Genomic DNA, 17,182 nt, shown 5'->3' with positions numbered 1-17,182 from the left:
TTGAAAAAAAAAAAACAAAAATAAACCCGCGCTTTGAAAACGAGGATCAAAATCTAGTATACTATTAAAGCAAGATCCTATTGTCATAATTACCTTAGCCTGCCCTTTCCTTTACTAACATTGCATGTTTCATTAAGGACAATCAAGTAATATTAATAAGACATCTATATTGGGTCATTATTTTCGGATCCAGTCCACATCAAATCTCTCTCGGGCCATTTGGGCCTATTAAAAAATCAGATTCAATTCTCACTTTTTTTTTCTTTTGGGTCATTGAGTTCAAGTTCAAATAATTTTTTTCAATTATTCTTAATTTTTTTTCTTAATATAATTTAAACATTCATAAAAAAAATTGAATATTTTTATTGAAAAGTATAAATCTTTATTAAAAGTATATAATTTTTTAATTAAAATATTAACCACATAATAAAATTAATTTATCAGAGTTATACTAACTTAATTCATTAAAAAAATAAAGTTTAATTTTTTAAACATAAATAGTTATTTAAAATGAAATACGATAAATAAAGATAAAAAATTTAAGTCTTTTATAAAATAAAGAACAAATATATGAAAATGTGACATTTACTAAATATTTGTGAATTGAAGAAAAAACAAAAATAAAACCGCGCTTTAAAAGCACGGGTCAAAATCTAGTTAATACAATTAAAACATAAGCCTTTTTTAACATATCTTAATATGTTCTAGATATTACAGAGATTCTGACATTAATATTAAATATTTTATTAGACGTATCTAACCTATACTAAAAGGGTTATATGAGCATCAGGGAGAGTGTCCACGTAGGACAATTAAATCAGCCAATCAAAAGACTCTTTTTTGACACGTCATATATTCTTTGGTCCACAAAAACGGGTCTTTCATTTGGGCTATGGCTGAAACGCGTGAAATTGTTCTTCCTCTGACGATTCCTCTTCATCATCCCCGATCAAACTTTCCACAATTCACCGTTACCGTAATCCACTCTTGCTCTTTAATTCTGATTTAATGGTTTCTTCCACCTTCCCCTCTATCTCCTTCTATATAAAGCCAACCCTAATTGAAACTATGCAGAAGCAACTACATCTACAGGCATGGAATCCACTGGCATGTCTCCCCTCTCCACCGGCAGGTAACTATTTGTCTTCTTCTTCTTTGAGAAAGTGTTTCACTTTCATGGCTATTATACTGTATTTAGTGGAGTTTAGGTTCTGCTATGATCATTTGTTTGCGATTATGGTTATAAAATTTTGATTTTGTACATCAAGTCCCAGCTCGGTCTCTGTGACCCCTTTCTCTCACGCTGCTGCTCGAAGTCCTTTACCAGAATGCAAGGACTGCTTCTTGTGGCTTGTGCAGTCACAGTAGTGGCGTGGCTTGTCTCTGGTCATTGGGTGTTGAACAATTTGCTTGGGATATCTATTTGTATTGCTTTCGTCAGCCATGTTCGTCTTCCCAATATCAAGATATGTACTATGCTCCTCCTGTGTCTGTTTGTGTATGACATATTCTGGGTGTTCTTCTCTGAGAGGTTCTTTGGTGCTAACGTTATGGTGACCGTGGCGACTCAGCAAGCGTTGAACCCGGTTCATACAGTAGCCAATAGTTTGAATCTTCCTGGACTGGAATTGATTACAAAGAAACTGGAGTTGCCTGTTAAAATAATGTTTCCAAGGAACCTATTGGGCGGTGTGGAGCCTGGTGTGAGTGCCTCAGAGTTCATGATGCTTGGTCTTGGTGACATGGTAACAGATCAAAGCCAAACATGAGAGATTTGATTTTGTAGCATAGAAAGGAGCTCTCATGTTTGGCTTTTTCTTTTTCTGTGTAATATAATGGACTGATTTGAGATTTAAATCTTTGATTCTTCAGGTTGCTCTGTATGTTGGTGGTCTTTATATTTGTGGAAAGGTTGGAGATCTTGATTTAGCTTTTGATTTGCCTCCATAGTTTTGAACTCTTTTCATTATATGAACATGTTTAAAAAACTTGCAGATTGGATGGGAATCTGTAATGAAAATGGGACAAGACACACGAGAACTGTCAAGGATGAAGAGGACAGTCTAAAGGTTTGTTTTCTTTGGGTTGAAGTAACTTAATAACAAGGTTTCTCAGCGTTGTTTTTTTGAAAATGTGTGATGCAGAGGAAGGTAAAGGAGACTATGGAGAAAGCTTTCTGGGATAGTGTGATGGAATCAATGAAACTGGAGGAGCCTGGGATGAGCTTTGCCAGATGGTGCCTGATAGCTGGAAAGTGGAAATAACTGAAACTATTGATCTTGACCTTCTCTCACAGGTTTGCCTCATCTCTTCTGATCTTTAGTGACTGATCTGTTTATATATATATTTCAACTGATGTGGTTCTCATTTCTTCTTTTTGTTGGTAGTTGCTTAACTCTGGCACCTTGGATATTGATTACCTTGGAAAGATGCTTGAGTTTGCATTAGCTACTCTGCGGAAACTCTCGGCTCCAGCTAATGACCGCGAGAATGAAAGCACCCACCAGAGTTTACTGGAGGAACTTCACAGGTTGTGTCAAGCTAAAGATGAGTCTGGTAGCCTCCATGCTGTTGCAATTGTCAAGGGGAACCGCTTCATTCTTGAGCAGATTCACGTCTGTATCCGTAATACTTATGTGAATTATTTTAGATAAATAGTTTTTAATACTAAACAAGTCATGCTCTTAACTAAAATAAACTAACTTAATATTTATATTTATAATTTATTTGATGAACATCAAATTTATTTGATTTACAAGAACATAAACATTACATAATATCATTTCACAAAGTAAATTAACGAATAATCTATAAATACATATGCAAAATTATAAAAATATATAGGAAAAATATAAGGAAATATAAAAAGAAATAATAAATAAATAACAAAACGATAAATAACAAATACTACCTCTGTTCCATATAGATAAAGTTTTGGAAAAAAATATTTCAAATAGATATATTTTTATATTCTCTATATGTTTCATCTTATTTAATAATAGTAAATTATAAATTTCAAGAAAATCAATTGATCCTTTTTAAATTATTTCTCTTTACTTTTATTATAAATTGGTATTTATAGAAGTGATACATTATACAAATTTGATGTATTTATAAATATCTGTGAACAAACGAAAAATAATATTCACAGATTGGAGGGAATAATAAAAACTCATGTAATATAAATATATTAAATTAGTTAAATGATTAATATAGTTGGGAAATACTCTAGGATAGAACTATTTTTTTTTTGTCACAAATATAGATTTTAATGATGAAAATGATCAAAATATTTCATTAAAGAGGTAATATACATTTATACCCATAGGGTTAACTAATCCAAACCTTAGGGTTTAGAGTTAAGGGGTGAAGATTTGGGATTGAGGTTTAAAATTTTATAAAATAAAATAAAAATATTAAAAATAAAAATTTAAAAATAGTTTTAAAAAGTATTACGAATTACAAAAAGAAAATTTAGAAAATAAAATTAAAATTAAAAAAATTCAAAAAAAAAATTATATAAAAGTTCGAATTTGAAAACATATAATCTAAAACTATAAATTTTTCTTTTTTTTTAAATATATCTAGGGTATTAGAGTCCTTTTACCTATTAAATAAAACATTTTGGTCATTTACCTCATTATGATCTATTTTTGTGACAAAAACTTGAAAATGATCTATTTAGAAGAATTACCCAATATAGTTTCATAATTATTTAAATTTTTCATTCTTTTACCATTAACTCAAAAATAAGTGTTATAATAATCAAATAAAATGATTTTATTTTCATATTTGGTGATTTAAAAATAGAGATGGTTGATTTGTTTTTGAACAAGTGCAAACGACACACAAAATAATAAATATTATTTTCACACAAAAACATTAATGTTGATAATGGTGACCAACAATGGTCTAACTTTCTATGTGAATTGATGTTCTTATAAACTCATCATAAGAAACAGAAAATATGAGGTCATAATAGTAACAAGAGTTGCAAAAGCGGAACCGTGTATAAGCGGAAAAACAACTTTTAAAAAAAAAATTAGGAATCATATACATGTTGGAAGCGTATATATATATATTTATATATACTGATATAAGAAAAATTTATAAAAATAATGACTAAAATTATATGATTCAAATTCAAAATAGAACATTTATTTATTTACAATAACATTGAATGATTTCATATTAAAATTGTGACAATACAAATAAATTAAGTTTATAAGAAACTATTATCCAATTAATTACTTTTAATATTTCATAAATAATTGGCACAATATATTTGAATCGAGATTCCGTAAGGTACACAAGGTTCCGATCTGATTCTGGTATTGAAGGGGAAAACGGACTTCCGATGAAGCTTCCGTGCAATCTAGAAACTTATTAAATCAAATCCAGTTTAGTTATTTGTTTCAAAACTACAAAGAAATTAACAATTTTCCATCTCAGCATCAAGAAAGCGTTTTTACTTTGAGAACACCATTAATATCATACAAATCTTTATAAAGAGGAATACAAAATTTTTATACATAAAGGCAACAGTTAACTTGGCATCCTATGACAAGTAAAGCTTTCCGCAACACAATATTTAAACGACCAAACATCGTCTATCCCCATGTTATACTAAATATGGCAAATGATAAACAATTTGTGTTAACTAAAACTCATTTTATAATATGTAGTACTGAACAAATAATTTAAATTGTAAGTTTTTATATAGCACTAATCCGCGCGTAGCGCGGAAAACGACCTAGTATTAGAAATAAGAAAGGAAACCAACTACTACGGTAGTTTAAATTAATAATGCTCATTTTTAAGTTCTCTTAATAATAACTCGAACAATGAATCAGTATTAAAATAGACTTTTGAATACGTATTATCCAACTCGACCAACAAGTCAACATTTTATTATATGATACTATTATAATATCGTTATGACTTTTTCATGTGCAATTTTTTTTTAATTTGGAGAATCCTTTAATTTTTTTATTAAATCTAATAACACATAAAATCTTTGAACTACTTGAATCATAATATATGTTTTAAGAAAACTAGCAAATCTGATTGAAAAGATTTTAACAAGATTTTAATTTTCAAAACTTATATGTAAATATATTCACTAATTTTGTAAGGGCAATTGTCAATAATAGCACCTTTTGAAGTTTATGTCTCAAAAATAGCACTAGAAGAAGAAAGTCACAAAAATGACATTCATTAAAGGATAAAATATCCCTAATACCCTTGGTTTAAAATTAAATAAACAAACAAAAATAAATAAAAATAAATAAAATAAAAATAAAAATAAAAAAAAATAAAAAGAAAAAGAAAAAGAAATTTTTTTTATAGTTTCAGATTATGTGTTTTCAGATTCGAAATTTTTATAATTTTTTTTTTGAAATTTTATTTTATTTTTTTATGAAATTTTTTTTATAATTTAAAAATACTTTTTGAAACAGTTTTTAAAATTTTATTTTTTATTTTAGTATTTATTTTTTATAAAATTTTAAAAGGCAATTGTCAATAATAGCACCTTTGAAGTTTATGTCTCAAAAATAGCACTAGAAGGAGAAAGTCACAAAAATGACATTCATTAAAAGGTAAAATATCCCTAAGGGCAATTGTCAATAATAGCACCTTTTGAAGTTTATGTCTCAAAAATAGCACTAGAAGGAGAAAGTCACAAAAATGACATTCATTAAAGGATAAAATATCTCTAATACCATTGGTTTAAAATTAAATAAACAAACAAAAATAAATAAAAATAAATAAAATAAAAATAAAAAAATGGAAAAAAAAAGAAATTTTTTTATAGATTCAGATTATATGTTTTCAGATTCGAAATTTTTATAAATTTTTTTTTTTATTTTTTTTTCAAATTTTCTTTTTATAATTTAAAAATACTTTTTGAAACTGTTTTTAAAATTTTTATTTTTTATTTTAGTATTTATTTTTTATAAAATTTTAAACCCTAATTCCAAAACCCCACCCTTAACTCTAAACCCTAAGTTTTGAATTAATTAACCCAAGGGGTATAAGTGTATATTTACCTCTTTAATGAAACCTATTTTTGTGACTTTGAGTCTTGAGTGCTACTTTGGGAACAAAAACTTAGTTTAGTGCTATTCTAGTCTTTTTCTCTATCCCTAATACCCTTGGTTTAAAATTAAATAAACAAACAAAAATAAATAAAAATAAATAAAATAAAAATAAAAATAAAAAAAATAAAAAAATAAATTTTTTTTTTATAGTTTCAGATTATATGTTTTCAGATTCGAAATTTTTATATTTTTTTTCTCGAATTTATTTTTTTTTAATTTTTTTTTTCAAATTTTCTTTTTATATTTAAAAATACTTTTTGAAACTGTTTTTAAAATTTTTATTTTTTCTTTTAGTATTTTTTTTATAAAATTTTAAACCCTAATTCCAAAAACCCACCCCTTAGCTCTAAACCCTAAGGTTTGGATTAATTAACCCAAGGGGTATAAGTGTATATTTACCTCTTTAATGAAACCTATTTTTGTGACTTTAAGCTTTGAGTGCTACTTTGGGAACATAAACTTGGTTTAGTGCTATTCTAGTCTTTTTCTCAATTTTAAACCCTGATTCCAAAACCCCACCCCTTAACTCTAAACCCTAAGGTTTGGATTAATTAACACAAGGGGTATAAGTGTATATTTACCTCTTTAATGAAACTTATTTTTGTGATTTTGAGCCTTGAGTGCTACTTTGGGAACAAAAACTTGGTTTGGTGCTATCCTAGTCTTTTTCTCATTTTTTTTGTAATTAGCTTTGAAATATTATTATACATTAATATATTCAGTTACACTTATAAAATGAAAAATAAAAAATTATATCCTATTATTTTATCTATTATACAATCATAAGCAATCATTTTATAAGAAAATTATTATATTGATATAGATATGATAAAATTATGTTAAATTAATACATTTATATATAATTTATTTTCATAATTATAATTATTTATGTTCAAAAATATAATACATTGTTAAGACGGGTTAACAATAACAAACTATGTAATACATGTATAAAAATTAACATATATTTCATCAAAGCTAATAATATAAAATATTTGTAACTACTTTAATCATGATATCTTTTTATTATATATATGTAAATATATATATCTATAATACATGTATAAAAATTAACATATATTTCATCAAAGCTAATAATATAAAATATTTGTAACTACTTTAATCATGATATCTTTTTATTATATATAAATATAAATATATATATATATATATATATATAAAGAAATGTTTGCCCATCTCCTGTGCTACCACATCATCAATTTGGTGAAGGAGAGTGCGACACCTATCCTTCCTTTCAAAACGTCGCGTTAGATAATGCAAAATACAATACAATATTTAAATATATACTGAAATTTTAAATTTGTTAGATAATGCAAAATATAATTTTTCCGTCAAAATTTCAAAAACCAGAACAAAAAATTAAGTTTTAGCTAAAACAGAAAATCAAATTTTTTCGACAAAAACTAAAAATCGAGTTTTCCCCCACAACTAAGAATCAGGTTTTTCTGTCAAAAACGAAAACTGAGTTTTTCCCACCATAAACTAAAAATCGAGTATTCCAGCAAAATCACAAAATCAAATTTCCCGCCAAAACCGAAAAAAACTCAATTTTAAGTTATAGCTGAAAAACTCGATATTGCGGTTTTGGCGGAAAAACTCGATTGTGATTTTTTCCGAAAAACCTGACTTTTTGTTTTTTTTTGCGGGAAACTCAAATTTTCGCTCTTGGCGGGAAAACTCGGGTTTGCGGTTTTGGCGGAAAAACTCATTTTCCAGTTTTGGCGAGAAAAAAAATCAATTTTCGGTTTTGACGGAAAAACTCGGGTTTGTGGTTTTGGTGGAAAACTTTGCGGTTTTGGCAGAAACTCAATTTTGCAGTTTTGGCATAAAAAATATGATTTCCCGGTTTTGGCGAGAAAACTCGATTTTGTGATTTTGGTAGAAAAACTCAAATTATGATGTGATCAATGATCTTAGTTGCGATTTTGGCATGTAAACTTGATTTTGATGCTCAACAAATTGGAGGAAATAATCATATCATTTCTTAATTTTTCTAATTTTATCTTTAAAATTTAAGAACAAAAATAAATGAAATATTTTTTCAATTAAATAGGGTAACCTGGTACCAGCTCTAACTCTTGATTATAATAGGGTTAAAATAGGGCTGGGTTAAAATAGGGATGGGCTTATAATAAACAAAAGAGGGTTGGGCCCTAACCCTGTAGTTAACATCCCTAGGCACACGCTATAACCGTTGGGAAGCGTACCAGAACCAGCTGGGGTTGTGTCCGTCAGCTCAGCCGTAGTCTTAGTCCTAACATGATTGTCTAGAGGCCCGAGTAGCTTAACTTAAGTGATGTTAAAAAAAGTGAAGCTGATTATCAGCCGTTGCCATCTCAGCTAAGCATTTGTTCAGGGGCAAGCGTTACAAAGGTCAACAATGGCACACAATTGGTGAGTGCAACTAAGTTTACTTCAAGTCAGTTCCACGATCTCTGCATATAAGGATTTGATGACAAAGTGGAAACTCAGAATTTCATCTTCTTTGCGTTGACCATTTTTGAAACAGAACCTTCTGGTCATGGTGAATTCACAAATCCATCTCTCCGAAATGAAGCCAGGGCGTAGCAAGCAGGTTGTGTTCACACGTCTGCTTTGGTTTTGGGGATCTAGAATGTTAAGAAAGGAGGAAAGCTAATTGGGTTGACATGGTGTTTGTCGCAGAAAAGGTTAGTAACAGATCTTTTGTTTCTTATGTATCTATAAATGTAAAAGTGGTGTTTGTCTTAAACAAAAGAATTGTATTTGTAATAAATGTTTTGGATATCCGATTGGGGTAAGAATTTTTGAGACTCTGATCTGATGGCTTAAAATTGATCTGGGCGAAGAGCAGGATTCTGCTTACTTAAGATCCAAATTAATAAATCAAAACATAGTATTTCGTTGCAAGTGTTAAAGCAAGTTTCAATCCACTGTGTGCTACCTTAACTTCATTGTTTATAAGCAGTAGTCATACAAGAACCTTCAAGTTATTCATAAACGCGAAAAAACAAAACATCATCAGCAAGCAAAAGAATATCAATTTATGAGACATACTAATCAGTTTTTATCTCAGGGAGTTGAAGAGTTTCACTTTGTCTAAATTTCTCAAGAGTAAAAATCCTTCTGTCAGAGAGTCATGAAAAACCTTTGCATGTAGAAACAAAGATCGTATCTACAGCCAGTAGTCATGTCGGTATTCTAATGTATATTGTTAAAGCTACAGAGAAACAATGATCACGTTCATGCCTCACAACTCAACCAATATTCAAATTTATTAAAAAGTTCACATTTTTTTCATGTTAATACTTCCGCATCTCAAGATTCTAAGAAAAAAAAAGGAATTCTAAAGCAGTTTCTAATAATATTTCTCATCGTTGTAATAGCATAATTAATCAGACGTTCAAAAAAAATAATAATGCAAACACAATGCTACCGGTAGTTAAATTTTGTTCAATGTGTGGATAATTAAACTAAACCATGTTCATTGTTCAATACCAAATCTAATAAGTAGTTAAATGACAGCTGAAACATTTTAGAAACTACAAAATAGTTATGAAAATAAATAAATTTAATGGAAACACTACTTATGAAAGTTGATGTTAATTTCAATTTAGACAAAAATAAAACGAAAAGTATTTTTATTAAATAAAAACTATAATAAAAAATAATAATTAAAATAATAAAATGTCACATATATATTTAATAATAAATAAAATAAATTATATCAGAAATATAAATAGATATCAAACATTAAACTAAATAATATAATATCCCGCGAAAGAAATCTGAGCTGAGTTTATACTATAGGCACAAGAACTCTGGGAAGCAAAAACACGAGAGCTCAAAATAAACCTATATTTAAATTTTTTAATATGTTGTAATCAATCAAAATTAAACTACAACCAAGATTTTTAAAAAATATACAAAAATATATGAAATATTAAATTAAAATTTAAATCTATGTAGTAAAGCGTATGTTAGAATATCTTATAAAACTTTTAGGCCTTCATCACCATTTGCAACTATATATAGAAAAACAATGTCAAACTTCAATACATTTTGTTATGTATAAACTGCATAAAAATGTCAAAGAAAGTATATAGAAAATGACTTTGAAACAATCAAAATATGAATTAATAATTTAGAATGGTTTGGTTTGTACCAAGTTTTTTTTTTTTTGTAAAAAATCCTATAGATTGCTTCCGTGTGCGATAGAGTTGGTTTGAACTACAGTCTAAGAGAAATCAAAAGTATATTCAAAAACAAAAGTATAAAAGTTAGAAAAATATAAGCCAAAGTAACCAAAAGAATTTCACACAAAAGAAACAAAGAAATGCCAAAAAAGAGCAACTGCTAATAATGTCAATTACTAACATTCTCCAAAAAAACTATATTAACTTTGACAAATAATTTCTCTAAATAAAAACTCCATTCTACACTGTTTTATAAACCCTCACAAAAATGGTATTAGAAAACTCGATCTCATTTTCTTTTGATCGAATCCGATTGATTTATGTATTTTATAGTGTTATAAAACTTAAAACATTATAAAAACTTACAATTCGGGATTAACACAACAATGATACTAAGAAATTGATCATTTTTAATTATATAATTTAAATTTGGTGTAGGCAACATAATCATATTCACATCCAACTTAACATAAAAAATTTTTACGCAAAATTATATTTTTTTTATAAAAACTGATCCATCAAAAATAAAAATAAAGAATTTTAATTAGACATATATGCGAAGATGATATAAAAATATGTTCTCATTATTAAAAAAACATAACAAAAAAAGAAAGATAATAACTAAAATAGTATAAAATCATAAAATATAATTGACAACAAATAAAAACAAAAATAAGTTAGAAAAATAAACAAACATCAAACGTTAAGTAAAATGTATATAATATCTCTTCTCACCGAAATACATATAATATCTCTTCTCACCGAAATTTTTCTAAAAGACAATATATATCTCTTTCAATTGTAAGCCTAAAACACAAATCATAAAATTATACAAAAATAAAAATATAGATCACAAATAAAGTATATCCCGTCCATAGGGCGGGCCTACCCTAGTATATATATATATATATATAAAGTATTATAATAAATCTGTTACGCTAAATGATTATGTAACGCCTCGACCACCCACGGATAATAGGTCACTCACCTCCACTCACTCGTCTATTAGCCCATTTCTTGTGGCAGACAGTGCATTAATTTTTCAGAGGCTGAGAATTTTTGTTTACTGACCCTACAATCACCACATGATTTTTTTCATGTTTTGGTATCACTCACATGATATCATAAATTTTCATGTCACATATTCTTTCATTATTCCAACTCAAGCATGATTAACTCTAGAGTTCTAAATGGATGTGTGACATAAAATGTAAGTGCAATTTGGTGACGCAGGTAGCCAAATCAATTCTTTTAAACTTTTTCATATACCATTAAAGAGATGTTACAATTCACCTCTCTCACATAATGTAACGTCCTCGTTGCGCTCCAATATCGTTATCCATGTTAGTGTGAGCCTACACAAGGACTCTACACTTGTCTGGATTTGGCTAAGATGCCACTTGTAACGCCCCCAATTGCTCACGACTAATGGACCACCTGTGCCAGCTCACTTAACCCATAGGATCCATTCCGTGACTTTTCCCCATGTCTTAACTCACTCACACGATATCGCAAATCACTTCCCGATAGGTCACAAATCTTTTCATTACTCTAGCTTAAGCATGCTTGACTCTAGAGTTATAAACAAATGCATGACCAAAAATGTAGGTGCTTTTTGGTCAAATCAATGCTTTTAAACCTTTCCATATACCACAAACCGGTATGCTACATACAGATTATTCCAAAATTGTTATTATTATAGGTAACTAAGAATATTACAAAACGGAACCGACAACTCTTTTAAAACTATTTGAATTGTTTCCATTATGTTAAGACATTCAAACTCTTAAAAATAACTATGCCAACCAATGATTTATAAATTATGTTGATAGCTAGTGGAAGTTATAAAGGAAATCTACACTTAGTCTTGAGAACCAAATCGGTGCTGATAGGCATGGACGTTTGGTGGCCCATCCGGTTTCGATCTGGGTGATCGGATTTTTGGTGTTATACTCCTAAGTACCATTTGAGGTTTACTAATTATCGGATTAGGTTCAGTTCGGTTCCTTCCGGGTTCGGTCGGATCAGATTTAACCAATGTTTAAAATCGTCCAAAAATATATTTTTAAAACCTCAAAAATTGTCAAAGAGAATTATAAAATATATAAATAATTTACAAATCTAATTAAAAATTAGTTAATTTATCTAAATTAACTAAAAAGTATTCAAAATAATTAATAAAACAAACTACACAAATATTTTGAATACTTTAAAATATCTAAATCGCCTTAAAATATATGAAAACATTAACATATTTAACTAATTTCGGATATCTTCGGATCCTAGTTCGGATTTCGATTCTGTTCGGGGCATAACCAAAGTCCAAAGTACTAAGCTCATAAGTCCCGTTCGGATATTTTTGTATAACAGTTTGGATTCAGTTTCAGTTTTTCCGGTTCGGGTTTAGGTTGGTACTTCGGGTTGAGGTAAAATCGCCCATGCTTAGGTGCTGATCCGAAAAGACTTTCAACAAAAAGTTAACTATATCCATGTCTTTCTGTTTCATGGTGAAGTGTGCACGTCTCATGGCTAGGGAGAACACGATCATGTGGTGGCTCGGGTCTGATTTTCTCGGAATGTTGAAATTCTGAGTTTATCTGAGTGACACACTCATACTCCGGTGATCTTAGTTGTGAAGAGCGTTTTCTAAGTAGAGGCTAAGACGCGTTTAATATCTGAAGCTGAGCTAGTGGTGCGATGGAATCTCGAGTTGACATCTCATAACGAATTCATGCTTTTCACCGCCAGGTTGAGTAATCATTGGTTAAATCTGATCCGAACCGAACCCGGAAGGAACGAACTGAACCTGATCCGATAATTAGTAAACCCCAAATGGTACTTAGGAGTATAACACCGAAAATATATTTTTAAAACCTCAAAGAGAAATTACAAAATATATAAATAATCTACAAATCTAATTAAAAATTAGTTAATTTATCTAAATTAACTAAAAAGTATTCAAAATAATTAATAAAACAAACTACACAAATATTTTGAATACTTTAAAATATTTAAATCACCTTAAAATATATGAAAACATTAACATATTTAACTAATTTCGGATATCTTCGGATCCTAGTTCGGATTTCGATTCGGTTTGGGGCATAACCAAAGTCCAAAGTACTAAGCTCATAAGTCCCGTTCGGATATTTTTGTATAACAGTTTGGATTCAGTTTCGGTTTTTTCGGTTCGGATTTAGGGTTGTACCTCGGGTTGAGGTAAAATCGCCCATGCCTAGGTGCTGATCCAAAATGACTTTCTACAAAAAGTTAACTATATCCGTGTCTTTCTCTTTTATGGTGAAGTGTGCACGTCTCATGGCTAGGGAGAACACGATCATGTGGTGGCTCGGGTCTGATTTTCTCGTGAATGTTGAAATTCTGAGTTTATCTGAGTGACACACTCATACTCCGGTGATCTTAGTTGTGAAGAGCATTTTCTAAGTAGAGGCTAAGACGCGTTTAATATCTGAAGCTGAGCTAGTGGCGCGATGGAATCTCGAGTTGATATCTCATAACGAATTCATGCTGAACTTGAGTTCCTTATTCGCCGCCAGGTTGAGTAATCATGTTCTTAGCTGTTTATTATGTTTCCCGGTCCAGGAGGCTGTATCGGGTTCTCAGAACAAGGTTCTTCTTGGACTTCCATCGAGTTGTTCCATTGTTTATTGAAGAGTTGGTGATAGTCCATATGCAGTTATTAGTGCCTTAAACTCGCTCTCTAGTAACCTTTGTTATTAAGTTTTGACGATCAAGATAATCAAGCCTTCATCATGTCCGCAACTACGATTTGATCTCCATCGGTTGCTGGAGGCGGTGAGATGACTGCATTGGGATCGGCTACTCCAGTTTGAATGTTGTCACGTTCAGGTGTTCATGTCATCGTTGATCTTCTGTGGTTTCTTCCTAATTCCAATTGTTGTATTTGAATTCGGCATGCATAGATATAACACATTTTCGATGATGAGTTTTTTGAAAGAAGCTTTACAAAAAAGAATTAATGATTACATGACAAGGTATTGAAATTGCTAGGAAATTGTGGTTAAAAAAAAAGAACACTCCAAAATACTTATATCTCTTCAACCTTTTTGTAAATTATGAATCCATTTGTTAAGATTTAAGCAGGAAGTTCAATACACACATCGAATTACAATCTCACACAAGCACTCAAGAACAATCGATATCAACAAGACATCGATTACTTGTCATACCAATCTCAACACGAGAAACGCCTCAAGACTTAAGTCTCCAATGCTAAGCTTTGATCACAAATCCGATGATGAAGATGAAAGAATGGAAAAACAATTACATATAAAAGTCTAATTGAATGTAAATGCCAAAGACTATAATTGCTCCAGAGTCTTTCTCTTCCCCCCCTTATTTTCTTATCCGTTGGAAGTTCGCGCCTCAACTCCTTGATGTGGTACTTCTTCAGCTTCTATCACTCTCTTCCCTTGCTTCTTCTTCTTCGAGTAGTAAACTTGCATAGGTGACCATTTCTCTTAAGCGATTTTCTTTATATTTTTATAAGAGTAAATCAACTAAGTATTTCCTTTGTCTTCCACCAGTTTCCATTATAGTGTGACAACTTCCTTTTTTATTGTGAAAGGGTTTGCTACGACTTCCTTTTTCTTCTTATGTTATGGTCTGAATTCATTGTCGTATGGGTTTTGACGAAGGAGCAAAACTCATGTATAACAATTGAGCTTGTTAAAAAGCTTGGATTGCCTCAATGACAAATAGTGGTTGTTTTCAGAATCGTAAAGTTCGATGTAAGATAAAGCAGCTTAAGCGAGATAATGATATTCTCAAGGCTTGTTACGATTCCCTCGCAAAACATGAACGTCATCTAAGCGAATGAGATAAGCTTGATTGAGTTCCTATTCTTTCCATATATACAGATTGAGCTCAGTTTCTAACATGTGTTCTAGGAGATTTTGCCTGGTATGTCTTAACTTTGACTGAGAAGCTTCTTCCTGCAACAAACCAAAACCTAAAGTATAACTCTAAAGGTGATGAAACTATGAGCTCTTCCACTGCTTTAGTTTCGTTAGCAAACGGCCATTACCTCACCAACATATATGAATCTTTCGGCTGGTGGGTTCAGCCATCGAAACTTAATAAAACATCTAAATGGTTTATAGCAGAACTAAGCCTCTTTTTAAAACTTGTACACACAAGTTGTTTTGTCCAGATGTGCAAGCAGAATCATTTTACAATTTACCAATATATGTATTATCAATTTGAAATTTATTATACAATAAAGAAATAATAAAATCATTATATATTACAAAGTTTTTCATTAATATAAAAGAACTTTGCATTGTGTTAAAACGTAAAAATATTCATGTAGTGTAAATATTTTGCAAATAATACATATAGATATTTATCTTTATTTTAACTTGATATATATATATATATAGATATTTATCATTTCATTCAATTTTTAAAAACTTCTGCTTTTCTTTTTAAATTTTTATGTCAGAAAATATATTTTAGCTAATAAAAAATACATATTACTTTGTAGATAAGGATAAAAAATTAAAAAACTCATAATATATTACAATTTGTTCATTAAAATAAAATACTTTGCGTTGTGTAAAAACTTAAAAATATTCATGTAGTATAAATATTTTGGCGAAAATAATAATATTTTACAAATAATATATATATACATATATATATTTATTTAACTCGATAAATATATATAGATATTTATCTTTTCATTTATTTATTTTTTAAATCTGCTTTTCTTTTTAAAATTTTATGTCAGACAATATTTTTTTAGATAATAACACAATACATATTACATTCTAAATAATAATAAAAAAAAACTAAAAACTCATCGTACATTACAATTTTTTTCATTAAAAATACTAATATTTTGCAAATAATATATATAGATATTTATCTTTATTTTAACTCGATAATATATATAGATATTTTATCTTTTCATTTAAATTTGTAAATTTTCTGTTTTTATTTTTAAAATGTTATGTTGGAAAATATTTTTTGGATAATAACAAAATACATAATATTTTATAGATAATACATACTATTTAGTATAATGAAGATATGCGTCATCTTTTTCTACTATTTAGAATTATAATTATTTTTACTTAATTAATATTTATACACATTTATCTTTTAGAGTGTATTATTTTAATTTATGATTAATTATGTAATGACTAAATTAAATAAATTAAATTATTCATTAATGGTGTCAAAACACTTTAGCCGTTCTAACTTTTGACATGAAAACTCGAAACGAAAAAAATATTTCACAAATGATAGTAAAATAGTCGCGTAATTAGCAATGTTTAAAGATTGATAGGTAATACGTATGGGCTATCTACATGATTTACACCTAAATGGATTATTTGGAGCATAAACAAGGCCCAAACGAGACCTAAGCATTAAAAGATTGTATGTTTATTTATTATATACCTCATATTTATATTACATATTTAAAAACTTTATATGTTATAACTAGTAACTTAATTTGATGAAATATCAAAGTAGATATAATTTAAAATTAAACAAACTTATGAACTTACACTACAATAATTAGAAAGGAAAAATATTATCATTTATTTATAGATAAATTGATAGTGAGAGAATCTAAGAGCACCATCAATGCAAACGCTTGATCGGGTGTTTATTGGTGGAACCCACCATAAAAGAAGAAAACAGAGCGCTTAAATTGCTTGATTAGGTGTCGCTGCTTGAGCTATTTCGCGGGCTTCACTAACACGCGGTGACCCGCGATTGGTTCGTTTTTAATTTTTTTTTTTAAACAGAGAAAAAATCAAAAAAAAAAAAAAAATAAGCACCCCACTTAGAGTGCTAGGGTTAATGATGGTCTAACTAACTTACTCATAATCC

The 17,182-nt window shown here is 29.1% G+C and overlaps 1 protein-coding gene and 1 long non-coding RNA gene across 5 annotated transcripts; both read left to right on the top strand.

The window, feature by feature from the left end:
• The first annotated feature begins 596 nt into the window (after positions 1 to 596).
• On the top strand, positions 597 to 2,751 carry LOC103828475. 4 transcript variants are annotated; one of them, XR_004457329.1, is made up of 6 exons: positions 597 to 1,132; positions 1,269 to 1,745; positions 1,873 to 1,911; positions 1,996 to 2,069; positions 2,145 to 2,296; positions 2,388 to 2,751. XR_004457329.1 is itself a non-coding variant. In XM_033289824.1 (6 exons), exons 1-5 carry the CDS (start codon positions 893 to 895, stop codon positions 2,262 to 2,264), a joined length of 375 nt encoding a protein of 124 aa, XP_033145715.1. In that variant the 5' UTR covers positions 866 to 892; the 3' UTR covers positions 2,265 to 2,296; positions 2,388 to 2,751. The 4 variants fall into 4 exon arrangements, 1 of the variants encoding a protein (XP_033145715.1); XR_004457328.1 differs by having other exon boundaries at positions 602 to 976; positions 1,075 to 1,745; XR_004457330.1 differs by having other exon boundaries at positions 862 to 976; positions 1,075 to 1,132; positions 1,269 to 1,911.
• Positions 2,752 to 6,794: 4,043 nt separating this feature from the next.
• On the top strand, positions 6,795 to 14,633 carry LOC117133492. Its single transcript, XR_004457341.1, has 2 exons — positions 6,795 to 7,725; positions 8,040 to 14,633. It is a non-coding gene; the product is annotated as an uncharacterized LOC117133492 (long non-coding RNA).
• Positions 14,634 to 17,182: the final 2,549 nt, after the last annotated feature.

Source organism: Brassica rapa, chromosome A04, assembly GCF_000309985.2.
Source record: "Brassica rapa cultivar Chiifu-401-42 chromosome A04, CAAS_Brap_v3.01, whole genome shotgun sequence".
In the NCBI taxonomy this organism is placed as follows: domain Eukaryota; kingdom Viridiplantae; phylum Streptophyta; class Magnoliopsida; order Brassicales; family Brassicaceae; genus Brassica; species Brassica rapa.
The sequence above is the reverse complement of the archived record's forward strand: the minus strand, read 5'-3'. Positions and strand labels throughout refer to the sequence as shown.